At 41.0% G+C, this 15,971-nt stretch overlaps 1 protein-coding gene across 1 annotated transcript in view; it reads left to right on the top strand.

Annotated features, from left to right (window-relative positions):
- The first annotated feature begins 227 nt into the window (after nucleotides 1-227).
- Nucleotides 228-15,971, top strand: part of slc35f1 (solute carrier family 35 member F1) — a 20,592-nt gene continuing 4,848 nt past the window's right edge. Inside the window, exons 1-7 of the mRNA XM_085132124.1 lie at nucleotides 228-426; nucleotides 2,038-2,213; nucleotides 5,374-5,501; nucleotides 7,515-7,674; nucleotides 7,917-8,073; nucleotides 9,219-9,271; nucleotides 10,890-11,044. Of these exons, the coding sequence (XP_084988250.1) occupies nucleotides 338-426; nucleotides 2,038-2,213; nucleotides 5,374-5,501; nucleotides 7,515-7,674; nucleotides 7,917-8,073; nucleotides 9,219-9,271; nucleotides 10,890-11,044 (918 nt within the window). The 5' untranslated portion in view covers nucleotides 228-337. The remainder of the gene's footprint in view (nucleotides 427-2,037; nucleotides 2,214-5,373; nucleotides 5,502-7,514; nucleotides 7,675-7,916; nucleotides 8,074-9,218; nucleotides 9,272-10,889; nucleotides 11,045-15,971) is intronic.

The following is a 15,971-nucleotide window of genomic DNA, read 5'->3' as shown; positions in this document are numbered from 1 at the left end:
GCATATTTTCATTACTGTGCAGATAAAGAGCTCTGTCTGTCCACAAAGACAGATGACACACACCAATAAGTTTTTAATAAATCTTAAAAGGTTTGTGCAGTTAGAGGTCATCAAATTAGAGGTCAGCTCCGGGATGATCTCTAATTTTCTACTTCTAAATTCAGAAGTAGAAACAGCGTCGTTGCTTTTGTATCACCTGCGATGTGCATTGCAACCTGTGCACTGCTGCCCGCGGGACGGAGACCAGTAGCTCCGCAGCTTCTCTGCCGACGCCCCTCCTTCTCCTCCCGTACTCCTCCGAGCACAATGCGCTGATATCCGCACACTCGGTAAAAGAATGATTTCTTTTGTGTCGACAGTAGAGGGTGTTCCCAGAGATACGGGCACCGCAAGCCTTTACCAGCGGATCAGAAAGGTCTTGACGAGGTAAGATGATCGTGATGGCGCTGAACAATTTACATTCACTCTGCGCTCCAAACACAAGCTGGCCATCACACCCGTCAGATTCTGCTGCATACTGAGCAACAGATGTCATCGTAGCATCATGCAAAGAGCTGTGTGTGGAGGGTAAAGCATTCGAGAAGGAGCGTTAATACATTTATAATGCATTTCGTTTTATTGTCGTTTTCGTTGTCCAGGGCTAGACAAGTTGTGTTGGGTCGGTGTCTGCTGCCGTGCTGCGTTTATCTTTCCGCTAAATTGCTGCTGTCCAGTCCCCGTGTCTGCTAAAGCCTCCGTCACCTCTACTCATTGGCCTCACTCACTGCATCCTTCAAACTCCCTTTGTATTTGCCTACTACATGCCTACCAATACCAATATGTAGGACTGCTCGCTTCCATTTTCGAAACATCTCCAAAATGATAAATATCCCTGTTCACAGTGATGCTGAAAAACTAGTAGATGGATTTATTATTTTTAGGCATGATTACTGTAATTCGTTATTATTAGGATGTCCTAAAAACTCACTGGAAAGCCTTCAGTTAATCCAAAATGCTGCAGCGAGAGTACTGACAGGGACTAGAAAGAGAAAGCATATTTCTCCTATATTGGTGTCGTCTATTAGCTTAAACTAGCTCGAATTTATATGTGCAACACATCAACGTTTCAGCTGTGAAAACAACGTGACAAAGTGAAAGAGTCACTTGTAGTAACCTACAGAAAGGCTTAAGTTAAGTTCAATTCTAATTCTGTTCTATTCTACTTCTAATTTTTAGCTGCCTTCCTTGTACTGTTTTGATTCACTCTCTGTCATTCCAACAGTGGACAACCTTATCAGACACAAACAGTAGGATATCAAGTGATGATTTTGGTTTCCATGGCCAAGCAGCTACATTTAAGCATTACATCACTAAGTACAATATAAAGCATTAGATGCAGTGGTTGGTGTAAACTGGGGATTATGGTCTGGGGTTGTTTTTACAAGCTCCAGCGAAAGGAACTCTTGTTTGTTTCAAACAAACTATTTTGTCTGTTTTTGTCTATTTGTTTCTACCTCCCCAGCTGTTGTATTTTTTTATTGTTTTGGTGTCTTGCCTGTCTTGCCTTAGACATCGTTGTACTATTCCACATATAATGTAATGTCTGAAATAAAACAAAAACAAACAAACAAATAAACAGATAAAAGATTCACATGAACAAGAGGAGCCTATAGAGATTCTGTATAGCTGTTCTTGCAAAAGCAAAATGTGTTTGGCACCACCGTGCACTCAGATCACAATACTGACTGCAGGACAGGTTTTCTTTTTAAAAAAAGTTCACATACTTGTGAAGGTGGACAAGCGTATACTTTTGACAAAATATTGTGGGTCACTGTGTGCTTCTTGGTACATTCAAGTACTCCTGGTGGCCAAAAACGGTTATTGCATTAGTAAGTATGATTTCAGGTATTTCATTTTATAAGTCATCTCATATGACAGAGAAGGATGTAACAAGCAGAGAACATTAGAGTATATTATTGCCTTATGATTATAATAATCCTTGCCATTCATGCTCAGTGATAAAACTGACTTTTTGTCCGTGTGTGCTGTCCTCCACAGGGACCTGCTGGTGACCTTGGCCCTGGGTCAGGTCCTGTCCTTGTTAATTTGCGCTTTAAGTCTGACAAGCAAATACCTGGCGAATGACTTTCACGCTAACACTCCAGTCTTTCAGAGCTTCCTCAACTACATCCTGCTGTTTCTGGTGTACACTACCACATTGGCAGTCAAGCAAGGTAAAGCCACAAGCTAAGATGTGTGAGTGCATAAATCAATATCAATATTCTATCTAGTTATCTAATTATAATAAGAATGATAATAATGAAGATGAGGCAACTGTCTATGTCAATGAATATCAGAGTCTATACAGTCTTTTTTGTGTTGACTTTTAATTCAAGTTCAGTTTGAGTACCATCAGGCTTGTTTTATGTTTTGTTTTATGTTAATATTGTCATGGCCTGCAGAGGCAGACTGTGTGGAGTGTGTGAGGAGGACCCAGGTGGAGACACAGATGAGGAACCAAAACTAAACTTGAACAAAAAGCAAGCCTTTATTTTGGGGCTGAAACTCACAAACATAAGACAAGGCAAAATGAGAGAAAACCTAAATATACATTGGGCAAATTTTAACTATGACTTTAAACTATGACTTGAACTATGATTCTCACTATGATTCTCACTATGATTTTAACAAGATAACAACTATGACAACTGTGACATGATGTGGGTAGCACAGACACAAGACACTGAACTCAAGAAGACAGAGGGCTTAAATACACAAACAGGTGATCAATGGAAGTGGAGACACACGAGGAAACAGCTGACTAGAATGAACCTAATGACATCATGGAACACAAGACCCCTTCAAAATACAACAGGAACTATAAATAGGACGCAGACGTGACATGAGCTTGACAACATGAACCACGCAGACATGAGACATGACAGACAGACACACTAACCAATAGGGGAGACTTAAACACAGGGGTGGGACACAAGGGGAACGTGATAAGCCATGAACTTACACTGTAACCTAGGCATGACAGAATTTAACCAGATAAGCTGAAATGAAACTAGATTTGCAAATAAATACCAAAATGAAGAGAAGGGGATCAAAGCACAGAACCTTGAGGCACATCTTGGTTAACTGGAGTAGACGTGTAACAGACTGGGTGGCTGTAGCTCAGGCGGTAGAGCAGGTCATCTGCTAATTGGTTGTTCAAACCCTCCCGTCTGAATCCTAAATATCCTTGGGCAAGATACTAACCCCAAGTTGCACTTCGATGCATCCACTGGAGTATGAATGTGTGCTAATGTTAGTTAGAAAGCATAGAGTAGAAAGATAGAGTAGAAAAGTGCTTTATGTCCATTTACTGTTCACAAACTATTGTGTGTTGGAGAGATAGGACTGAAAGCAAGAGATTAAAGCACCGGTTAGTTAGATGAGAAACTGGTTTTGAAGGCTAGAGAAAGGTCCAGGAGGATGAGGATGCTGAGTTAGAGGTTAGTGGTCAGAGTCCACTCCAATAAGAGTGGACATTAGTTATTTTGATGAGAGCCACTCATTTAGCTTGGGAGTCACTTCACCGAGCGCTTCGATTACCACTGGGATCACTGTTACCTTCACCCTCCACATCTTCTCGAGCTCCTCTCTGAGCCCTTGTTACTTCTCAAGCTTCTCATGTTTCTTCATGCCTTCCTTCTGTATTGCTACATCTATCACTAAGGCCATCTTCTTCTGCTTGTCCAACACTATGTCTGGTTGGTTAGCCACCACCATTTTGTCCGTCTGTATCTGGAAGTCCCTCGGTCATTCTCCACCACCCTTGGGGGAGTTTGCCATTTTGACCTCGGGACTTCCAGGCCATATTCGGCACAGATGTTTCTGTTTACTATGCCGGCCACTTGGTTATGGTGTTCCATGTATGCCCTGTCTGCTAGCATCTTGCACCCTGCTGTTATGTGCTGGATTGTCTCGGGGACATCTTTACACAGTCTGCGCCTCGGGTCCTGCCTGGTGTGATAGACCCCAGCCTCTATGGATCTTGTGCTCAGAGCTTCTTCCTGTGCTGTCATGATTAGTGCCTCTGTGCTGTCTTTTAGTCCAGCTTTGTCCAGTCACTGGTAGGATTTCTGGATGTCAGCCACCTCCACTATTTGCAGTTGTGCATAACGTGCAGGGGCCTGTCCTTCATGATGGTTCCTCCTCTTCCTTGGGTTTCTGCTGCCTGAGGTATTCACTAAGCACACTGTCGGTTGGGGCCGTCTTGCTGATGTATTCGTGGATGTTCGTTGTCTCATCCTGGACTGTGGTGCTGAAACTCATGGTTCCATTTGCCTGTGGGATCCCCAAGTACTTGTACCTGTCCTCTATGTCTGCAATGTTGCCTTCTGGTAGTTTGATCCACTCAGTTCTGACTACCTTCCCCTCTTTTTGTTATCATCTGACTACACTTCTCCAGTCTGAACTACATTCCGATGTCACTGCTGTATATCCTGCTGGTGTGGATCAGTGAATCGATGTCTTGTTCACTCTTGGCATACAGCTTAATGTCATCCATGTAGAGGAGGTGACTGACAACTGCTCCATTCCATAGTCGGTATCCATAGCCAGTGTTGTTAATGAATTCACTGAGGGGGTTCAGGCCTATGCAGAATAGCAGTGGGGACAGAGCATCTCCTTGGTACATCCCGCACTTGATGGCGACTTGTGCTATGACTTTGAAGTTGGCCTCCAGTGTTGTCTGCCACGTCCCCATTGAGTCCCTGATGAAGACTCTTAGGGTCCTGTTGATCTTTCACATTGATGTGAAAGACTCACTGTCACTTATTGCAAACTTCTGTGTTGCAAGATACTAACTTTATTTGATAATGACAAAGTTGTGGAAATGACTTTCATATGTGATCTTATGGTATAAACTACTTGCACAATCTTCACGAAATATAAACAGAAAATAATATTTTTGGCTGACTGACTAAATAGGACATTTGTGACTGTGTGTGTGTGTACAATGTTTACATATATTTGTGGGGACCAAAAATTTGTATATTACTAAACTTGTGGGGACCAGTAGCCCTTATGGGGACAAAATGCCTGTCCCCAAGAGTTTGAAGTCTTTTTGACACTCAAAGTGTGGTTTTAGTATCAGGGTTACAATATGTTTATGGTTAGGTTTAGGCTAAGCAGTTAGGGTTATTCCTTCATTTGTGATGGTTAGGGTAAGATGCTGGGAAAGCATTATGTCAGTTAGATGTCCCCACTAAGATATGAAAACAGGATTTTGTGTGTGAGTGTGTGTGTGCACATGTGCTGTAATGGAGTGAATTATCTTGTCCCTATGTTTGGAATACTGTTGTGAGATTCTTTCCTTTTGTCCCTTTCTATGTTTCTCACCAGGGGAAGGGAACTTGCTGGCCATTCTAATGCAGCGCTGGTGGAAATACATGATTCTGGGTGTCATAGACATTGAGGCCAACTATTTGGTCCTTAGGGCTTACCAGTACACTACACTGTCTAGTGTACAGGTTGGTATGTGTGAGTGCTTCTGTGCATGTTTGCAGACATTACATTAAAGCCAGCTGTCCTCATAGTACCCACAGAGTTTTTGTGAAGTCTGACAAAATAATGTTGATGTTTATGGTACAAAGCTTGTTTGAGTTTTTTTTTTTAAATAAAAAAGCCCTTGGGTTCCATTATGGAAAATCAGTGAAGAATCAGGATACCTTGACTTCTGCTTCGCCAGTGTGGCATGGTGGTGCCATGCTAGGTGTTGCTGCATTGGAGCAAGCAGGGCCTTGGTTGGATATGTGGGATTTGCAGTTCAGAATTTAGTTACTCTGGCTTCCTCCCACATTTCAAAGACATGCATGTCTTTGAAATGTAATAAGTGAATTTAAATTAGCACAGGATGCAAGGTATGCAAAGTGCTTAAAGTGTATAGAATAAAGTAGGGCTGGGTGATGAGAGGAAAATCTAATATCAAGATATTTTTTGGCCCTCTCATGATACACGATATATATTGCGATATGTTTATGTGACTCAGGAGGGGAAAGTGGTGCTCTACCTGCACTGTGTATAGTGCGAGTGGAGCACTGCCGACTTCAGTTGAATTCAATTTTATTTATACAGCACCAAATCACAACAACAGTTGCTTCAAGGTGCTTTATATTGTAAGGTAGATCCTACAATAATGCATACAGGGAAAAACCCAACAATCATATGACCTCCTATGAGCAAGCACTTTGGCGACAGTGAGAGGGAAAAACTCCCTTTTAACAGGAAGACACCTCCAGCAGAACCAGGCTCAGGGAGGGGCGGCCATCTGCCGAGACTGGTTCTGGAGAGGGAAAGAAGACAAGAAAAATCATATGCTGCAGAAGAGAGCCAGAGATAATAAAAGTATGATTCAATGCAGAGAGGTCTATTAACACATAATGAGTGAGAAAGGTGACTGGATAAGAAATACTCATTGCATTCATGACTTCAACTGAGAACATTCTCAGGGAGTGGAAGGAATACTTTGAGGACCTCCTTAATACCACTGCTACATCTTCTGCAGAGGAAGCAGAGTCTGGGGACGAGAGGGACAACTTGTCTATCTTTGGGGGTGAGGTCCCTGAGGCAGTTAAACAGCTCCTTGGTGTCAGGGCCCCTGGAGTGGATGAGGTTTGTCCTGAGTTCCAGAAGGCTTGTCAATGCCAGGGTGATGTGAAGGAGAGACCGTAGTTGAACGTCGGATACAGGAGGAACAATGCAGCTTTCATCCTGGTCGTGGAACACTGGACGAGCTGCTTTGTGGACTTGTGGAAGGCATTTGACTATGTCCCTTGTAGTGTCCTGTGGGAGGTGCTTCAGGAGTATGGGGTGTCATAAATGGAAACTTTAACGGCCTTTGAGCCTGTTACCAGCTTAGGTGGGTTGCCGAACTGCCGGTGAGGTGACAGTGAAGTTGGCCATAAATAGCCTCCATTGATTGTCCAGATCTAACTCTAGGTGCGCTGTCCAGTTGAGAGAATGGTAGGCCCGCCCCAAGGTGGTTACAGGAGGCAGGGATCCACACCAGCTACACCCACCTGCTCAAATGGACACTTCTCTGCTTAGGCTGCTGCTCCCGCGATCCAGATCCGGATAAGCAGAAGAAGATGGATGGATAGATGGATGAATAATTATTCCTGCAGTCTTACTATTTATATTATATTCCTGCACAGTTTGTGTGGGTCACCCACAATTTCATTGTACATCTACAATAACAATAAAGGGCTATTCTGTTCTATTCTCTTTGATTATTATTCTTTGGGTCTCTTAAACATTAAATTGGTATCCTCTGACAATGATGCGGATCTAATCTGCATTGACAGACCACTAGGAACTCTACTGAAATCACCTATTGCATTGTTTAGAATACACAGTAATGGAGTCACTAGTCAACAGTAACAAAAAGATAAGTCTGATTAGAATGAAACAACATTTCCGGTGTGAACGAAAAAGAAATCATCGACCTGTTTATCTTTTTCTCTGTGCACAATTCTTTCTCTCAGCTCTTAGACTGTTTTGTCATCCCAGTGGTATTGCTGCTGTCCTGGTTCTTTCTCCTAGTGAGATACAAGACTGTCCATTTTGTCGGGACAGGTCTATGTTTGCTTGGCATTGGCTGCATGGTAGGAGCTGATGTTCTTCTTGGTGGACAGCAAGGCTTTGGCAAGTACCAAGTACACGCTGTCATGTACACATAAATACTTAAAAGATGACACTCAACAAATTTACATTTGATTGCAAGCAGCTCATCAAGGCACAGATCCACTGGTAATTTGATATGATAAACAATGCATTATTGTGGCCCACTAAGGGTGCATGCATGTGTGGGTGCTGTGAGTTTGTTGGGGCCTCTTGGTCATTTGTGAGTGTTGATTCCTCCTCTCTTTCTTCCTGAATCTTTCCAGGAGAGCAGAAGCTGTTTGGGAATCTGCTAGTTCTGGGAGGAGCTATGCTGTACGGAATATCCAATGTATGCGAAGAGTTTATTGTAAAGAACTTGAGTCGTGTTGAATTCCTGGGCATGTTGGGACTATTTGGATCCTTCTTCAGCGGCATTCAGCTGTGAGTTTGTGTGGAGGAGAAACATGCTTCATAAATGCAAGTGGTCAAAATTTAATAAGTAACAAGCTAGGTATAATTAGCACAGTTTTGATGTAGTTTTCTTTAATTTCTAAATTGAATTTTAAATTTAATCAAATTTTAGACATATTGTACTTTTAACTGAACTATGTGTATTTTACAGCATTTGTTATTAGCCTTTAAGAGAATAAATTTTACCTTTAAAAAATTAAGTATTAATGCATAATGATAATACAGGTACATTACAGGTACAATTGGTGAGCGGATGTAAGAACAACACTTTCTGAATGTAACTTTGGCCTTTCCACTCATTTCTATCAGGTATTTTAGACACATTTTCACAAGGAAATTAAATCTAAAACTTTAAGGCACATGGACTAGTTCTTATATAGAACTTCTTTTACTCCTCCTGAGCACTCAAACCAGTTTATACAACTTAACTTATTCACCCATTCACACAAGCACTTTTTTATGTGTTTTCTAAGTAAGTGCTTTCTATTCATACTCCAGTATATGCATTGGAAAGAGCAACTTGGGGTTAGCATCTTCCCAAGTATATATGGCATGCACAATAGAGCAGCCAGGAATCAAACCACCAAACCTTCCAGTTGGTATGCAGATGACCTGCTCTCCCTCCTGAGCTACAACCACCCCATTTATCTGCAATTTGAACCTTTACACAAAAAGCGAAACACCACTGAAAGTGTCTTGATGCATGCTCAATCATCCAGGTAAGGAAATCCCAAAAGGTTGATTCTGTTCATTTGAACATATTGTTTTCAGTGGGAGAAACGTTTTGTCACTCATCCAAGTGACTTCTTCAGTCTCTGCTGACTGCAGGTTTCTCCAAGTGTATAATGAGTACATTTGAATAATGACTGAAACTAGCACCACTGGCAAACAATGGGCCATGAGGTCAGTTTCTTGATCGTTAATATGCAAATTATTATGTTACGTCCAGATAAACAGAATCAACTTTTTTGGGAGCACTGAAAGTGGTTTTGGCCATACTAAACTAGAATAAACATTCTTTGTCCACTGTGCACCAAGCGCCAAGACCCTAAAGGAACTCTGGTTCTGTAAAAATAAGCCAGTGCTATTAAATCACTGTGTATGCTTTGTTGCAGGGCTATCATGGAACACAAAGAGCTTCTAAGAGTATCCTGGAACTGGCAGATAGGTGACCCTGAACACACACACACACACACACACACACACACACACACACACAACTGTGTGTGTGTGTGTGTGTTAGTTGACCCTCGGATACAGGAGGAACAATGCGGTTTTCGTCCTGGTCATGGAACACTGGACCAGCTCTTTATCCTCTCGAGGATACTCGAGGGCGCATGGGAGTTTGCCCAACCAGTCTACATGTGTTTTGTGGACTTGAAGAAGGCATTCGACCGTGTACCTCGGGATGTCCTGCGGGGAGTGCTCCGGGAGTATGGGGTGTCTGGCCCATTGCTACGGGCCATTCAGTCCTTATATGACCGCTTTCGAAGAGCTTGGTCCGCATAGCCGGCAATAAGTCGGACTTGTTCCTGGTGGGTGATGGGCTCCGCCAGGGCTGCCCATTGTCACCGATTCTGTTCACAGTTTTTATGGACAGAACTTTTAGGCGTAGCCAAGTGGCGGAAGGCTTTCACTTTGGTGGTCTCAGGATCTCATCTCTGCTTTTTGCAGATAATGTGGCTTTTTGCAGAGATGCTGACCTACAGCATCTCTGTATTGACCTAGAGGAGTTGATGCATTTACTCACACTTCCAAGCGCATGGGTCCTCGTATTAAAATATGTAATGAAGCTCATCACTTAGGAAAACATGGGAAACCATCACTCAAGGATAAAAAGTCAAAGCATTTGTTTCTCAAACTTTATCAGACTTTCTTAAGCTTTCTCACAAATAAGACTTCAAAGATTTGCACGCTCTTCAGTTCCCCTCTGTAAGTGACAGAGTCAGAGATGGAACTAGTGTGCTTTATCAAGGGATGGGCTTCTGAGAAGAAATTTTCAAACTACATGCTTGCATTATAAGGTAGCCCTTTCTAGTGGCTGCTGCCAGTCACACAAGATGCCATTTTTATGGTAGGTACATCAGCCATAAAAGAGGAGGCAAAACACCCTGAAACCTCTCATTCTCAGATCTGCTCACATGGATCTTGGTCAAAGTGGCAGGAATCACATTCAAGTTAGTTCAGTTCAACTGTATATGTGTATAGAGACTATTTACAACAGTCCCTTAAGGCACTTCATTGTAAAATCAATACCACATAGTATTGGAATCAGACAACCCCCTATGAGCAAGCACTTGGAGACTCTGGGAAGAAAAAACTCCCTTGTAATAAAAAGAAACCTCTGGTAGAATCAGGCTAGAATATAAATATAGATCACATTGAGGCACCTGTTGTTGTGATTTGGTTCAATATGAATACAACTGAACTAAAATGAAAAGTATTGGAGAAGTACCCTGTTCACTTACAAAAAGACACAAAATGTGTTAGGAAATCCCATAAAAGTTTTTTGCCTTGGTTTGTCTGGAGAAAAGGGCTTGTGACTACGCCTTAGTATGAAAAACTTTTGGTACACAAATGTGTTTTCCTGCATCTCTACAGTGTAGGTTGGGAATGAAGAGTTAGCAATAACTCATAGCATGATCCATAAGATCACAATAACCACTTTTATGGTAAATAGTACATAGACTGGTTCTTACATAGAGTTTCTCTACTGTATTTGAGCACTTTATAATGGAATAAAAAATAAATCCTATTAAAAACGATACCTCTTTGTGTGTTCACAGGTCTTCTTTATGTTGGTTTCAGTGCCTTCATGTTTGGCCTTTACAGCTTCATGCCTGTTGTGATGAAGAGGACTAGTGCCACCTCAGTCAATCTGTCTCTGCTCACAGCTGACCTTTACAGTCTCTTCTGTGGCCTCTTTCTCTTTCACTACAAGGTAATCAACTGCCAGGAATCATTTATGTGATGATGTGCAGTTTAAAAGATATATATACAGTAAAGCACTATTTAGTTTGACTAGACTAATTGATGTAGTTGATTAAAACTAAAATAACTGAACTGCATTGTGGTATAAATGATGTACACTGTTGTGACTTATGAAAATGCTAATGATACTTGTTGCACTAAGAAATATTTTTTTGCTCATAAAAAGTGATATAAAGTTAAGAATGGATGAGGTGAACACAAAAAAGGCAAGAGCTATGCTGGCAGGCAGGTGGCACAGGTCTGATGGTGGAGGGTGAGTGGGTTTGGTGACATGGGCAGCAGGACATTCACACAGGTTCCAGAAGTAATACAAGGAAAACGTAGTTTATCTTTACTGTATTCTGTGTTGCTATAATGAGAAATGTATCTTCAAAGCTGAGAACTTGAGATGTGTTGTAAATACGTGTCAAAGCATATTTTAAAATGCCACCTAAGAGTTTAAACTGAGCAGATTTTCTGGAAACTGCTTTCTTACAACCTTAGAAAAAAACCAAACAAACAAAATTTTTATAGTTCATTTTTATCGGAAGTCTCGTAACTGACCGTCTTTATGCAACATTTATTTAAGTTGTAGCATATAAGAAACTATCAATAGCTTAGTTGCCATTAACCATGTCCACTAGAAGGGAAAACAGGTAATCCCAAAACTGGGAGCTGAAATGCTTAAATAATGCCTTTAGAGAGTTTATTTGTCAGATGATTGTTTTAGCACAGTACAGGGGGTAAAATAAGTATTCGATGGTTCATCTATGTTCTTAGTAAATATATTTTTAATGGTGCTATTGACATGAAATATCACTAGATGTCGATAACAACCCATACAATCCACACATGAAAAGAAGTCAAGACATTGCATATGACCTCAAAAACGCCATCCCAACACCGAAGTTTGGAGGTGGGAACCTCATGATGTGGGGCTGTTTTTCAGCATAGATCATTGGTATGCTTCCTATAATTGAAGAAAACATGTACTGAGATGACCTTGATAAAAAGCTGCTGCCATCTACCAGGATGATGATGATAAAATGAAGGTGGATGTATAAGCAAGAGAATGATCGCAAATACACAAAGTGTGGAGCATGAAAATGTCCAAAATGTCTTGGTATACTGAACTATTAAGAGTTCCTGGGAACTAAGGGGCTAAGCTCACTTCCTGAAAAACAACCCCACACCATATTTCAATTCAATTCAATATTATTTATATAGCACCAAATACAACAGCAGTTGCCTCGAGGTGCTTAATATTTTAAAGTAAAGACCCTACAATAATGTAGAGAAAATCCCAACAATCAGATGACCTCCTATGAGCAAGCACTTTGGTGGCAGTGAAAAGAAAAGCTTTTAACCTCCAGAAAGAAACTTCCACCAGAAGCAAGCTCAGGAAGGTCATCTGCTGCAACTTATAGAGGTGAGAAAGACAGGACAAAAAATGCTGTGGAAGGGAGCCAGAGATGAATAATAATGCTTAATTAAATGCAGAGTGGTGTATAAACACATAGTGAGTGACAAGGGTTGAGAGAAGGAGAAATACTGGGCCTATGGCACAATCACTAAGGGAGGATTCAGGGATACCTGGCCCAGCCATAACTATAAGCTTTGTCAAAAAGGAAAGTCTTTAGCCTAATCTTAAATTAGAGATAGCGTCTGTCTTCCAAATCCAAGCTGGGAAATAGTTTCACAGAAGAGGGGCCTGAAAGAAGGCTCTGCCTCCCATTCTACGTTTAAATACCCTAGGAACAACAAGTAAGTTTCCAGTGTGAGAGTGATTGGGGTTGTTGGGGTGATATGGTACTATGAGGTACCATACCATTTAAGATAACATGGGGTCTGATTTTGGTCAAAATCTTTTGACTTATTTGAGCTACACTGCCAGTCAATTTGTCCAGTTTGTTATTGAAAATTATCCAGTTTAATGTCTGATTGAACTCTGAAAGGAAAGCACAGTACAAATAAGTATTCTAAACTGTTGACTCATCAAAGTAGCCACCCTTGCAGATATAACAGCTGAACACACTTGTGGCATTCTTTCTACAATACAATCAAATATTTGTCAGAAGGTTCTTCCCATATCTGTTGCACAAGTTCCCATAAATGTGTGGCACTTGTAGGTTACTTTGCTTTCACTCTTTTGTCCAGCTTGATGGGGTTTAAGTCCGGAGACTGTGCTGGCCATTCCATGTTTTCAAGCTTACCATCTTGTTCTTTTTCTGTTGTGGTTTATCAGTTGTGGCTTTGGGTCTGTCAGACCTCTTCCTGTCAGAGTGTTCAGAGTGAAAGGTTGGAACAGCTGTAGGAATTAGTATGAACAGCTTTCAAGGCTTGATGAACATCTATTGCTGCAGAACAGCTTTAAATTGTTAACCCATTTTGTGTTCCCCGAAAAAGGCCTTTTTGTATAATTCTGAAATAAACATTATCTTTCAGTTTTTGGTAACCTTACCTTTTTTTAACCTCTGGCAGTTCACCACTTACCTTTGTACCAATTCAAGCTATTCATTAGACTTGAACGACTTGAATTGTAAGAAATAACTGGAAAAATTGGGGTGTTCTGAACCTTTTGACCTGTAGTGTACCTTACTAAGTACTGATGTACTAAATAGAGGACATCCTATGCTTTCCATTCATATGTCATGTGTTTTTTGGTGGGCACTTTTAGTTCCCCAGAGGAAGGAAAACACAAAAAAAAATTCAATGGGAAGATTCTACTAGTTATTACTAGTTAATGTTAAAGCTCAACAGAGCCAAGTTTTCTTTTTCAGAGGAGCCAGAGTATCCAGGGTCATACTGACCAAAGATGTAACATTATTAACGAGATAATCGGCCACTGTGGGAGTAGAATTTAGCTGGCTGCTCTCTGTGTTGGTATATAACATTGAAGAGAACGGTGGAGGAATTCTTTCCCTACTTGCCAGACTTTCAAAAAGACATCTACTCTGATATTCCCCTACTGCTGTGTAATCCATTAATCTAAATTGAAATGTTATTAGGAAATGATCAGACAAGAGAGGGTTTTCTGGAAACACTTTTAAACGTAAAGTTTCTATGCAATATATTAAAACAAGATCTAGAGTGTGATCTAGAGTGTGAGCCACCGGGGGTAGCTGTAGCAGGTCATCTACTGATCGGAAGGTTGGTGGTTCGATTCCTGGCTTCCCCTAGTCTGCATGCCAAATATCCTTGGGCAAGATACTAACCCCAAATTGCTCTCCGATGCATCCATCGGAGTATGAATGTGTGTGAATGTTAGCTATAAAGCACTTAGAAAAATGTGCTTGTGCAAATGGGTGAATGCACAAGTTGTGTAAAGCGCTTTGAGTGCTCAGATGAGTAGAAAAGCGCTATACAAGAACCAGTCCATTTACCATTTACCATTAAAGTGGTGGGTGGGTTCTTTTAAATTTTGAGAGAAGCCAATTGAGTCTAATAACAGATTAAATGCAATGTTTATGCTGTTATTTTCAGCATCTACATGGATGTTAAAATCACCTACAATATAATTATTTTATCTGAACTGAAAACTAAATCAGTAAGGGCTAGGGTGGACAATAGATAACAAATAAAACTGGTTTTTGAGTTTTCCAGTTAGGGTGAAGAAGGCTAAGCATCAGGCTTTTAAATGAATTAAAACTCTGTCTGGGTCTTTGGTTGATTAATAAGAAGGAGTGGAATATTGCGGCTGCTGCTCCTCCTCCTCGTCCTGTGCTTTGAGGATTCTGAGCTAGTATAACTCAGGGTTGTTGATTCATTTAACCAGTTTTCTGTAACACAGGGTACATCAATATGCTGATCAATTATTAAATTGTTTTCTAGCCTGGGCTCAGAAAGAGAGACCTAATGCTTAATGATCCACATTTAACAGTTTTACTCGTTGGTGCAGTTATAGATACTAAATTGGTCTTTCTTTGTGATTTGTTTATGTTTAAATTGTCTTTTGCTGATTTTTGGTTTGTTTTTTCTTGGACTGGGAGCAGATACAGTCTCTAAGGGGATGGGTTTTTGGGAAGATAACAGGAGGAGAGAAGCTGCACAGAGGCTTTTAGCACTGCAACTCTGCTTCCTGGTCCCAGCTCTGGATAGTCATCTTTTGGGGGCTTTAATACATTTCTAGAAATGAGAGCTGCTCCATCCAAAGTGGGATGGATGCTGTCTTCCATGCTAAGATCAGGTTTTCCCCAGAAAGTTTCCCAATTATCTATAAAGCTCACATCATTTTTTGGACACCACTCAGACAGACAGCGATTTAAGGAAAATATGTGACTAAACATGTCACTCCTGGTTCGACTGAGGAGGGGACGAGAGAAAACTACAGAGTCTGACATTGTTTTGGTAAAGTTACACACTGGTTCAATATTAATTTTACTGACCTCCGATTGATGTATCCAGGTTTTAATTGCTGCCGATGTGAATTAGAATTTTACCAAATCTGTTTATCTTTAGCCAGCAATTTCAGGGTTCATTGAATGTCCCTGTTCTGGCCTTTGGAAGACATGGTGTTTCTAACGGCACGTTTCTCAAAACAGAATGACCCAAACCAGAGTTTGTTCCTTGGCGGGTGTGCCACAGAGTGGGGAAAGATTTTAGATGTGAATGGTTTCTGTGTAGGAACTACTAGGACTAAGGTGCAGGAGGGACAGTTGAAGACACCGTACTGCTAGTAAGTTGGCTAAAAGCTAAGCTAATGTAATGAATCCCTAAAGACACGGTGAATGAATACTGTAAATATAATTAGCCAGTTATTCAACAAAGAGTGTGCTTTGAATAAAGCTTTGGGACACTAGGAAATAAGTCATTTTCCAAGAGTTTTTACTTAAATGGGCTACACAGATAAGCTACACCGTGTTGTAACAGGAACAGGAAGTGATACTGTTCCCAACACT

Source organism: Neolamprologus multifasciatus, chromosome 15 (genome assembly GCF_963576455.1).
Source record: "Neolamprologus multifasciatus chromosome 15, fNeoMul1.2, whole genome shotgun sequence".
In the NCBI taxonomy this organism is placed as follows: Eukaryota; Metazoa; Chordata; class Actinopteri; order Cichliformes; family Cichlidae; genus Neolamprologus; species Neolamprologus multifasciatus.
This window is presented reverse-complemented; position numbering and strand designations above follow the sequence as displayed.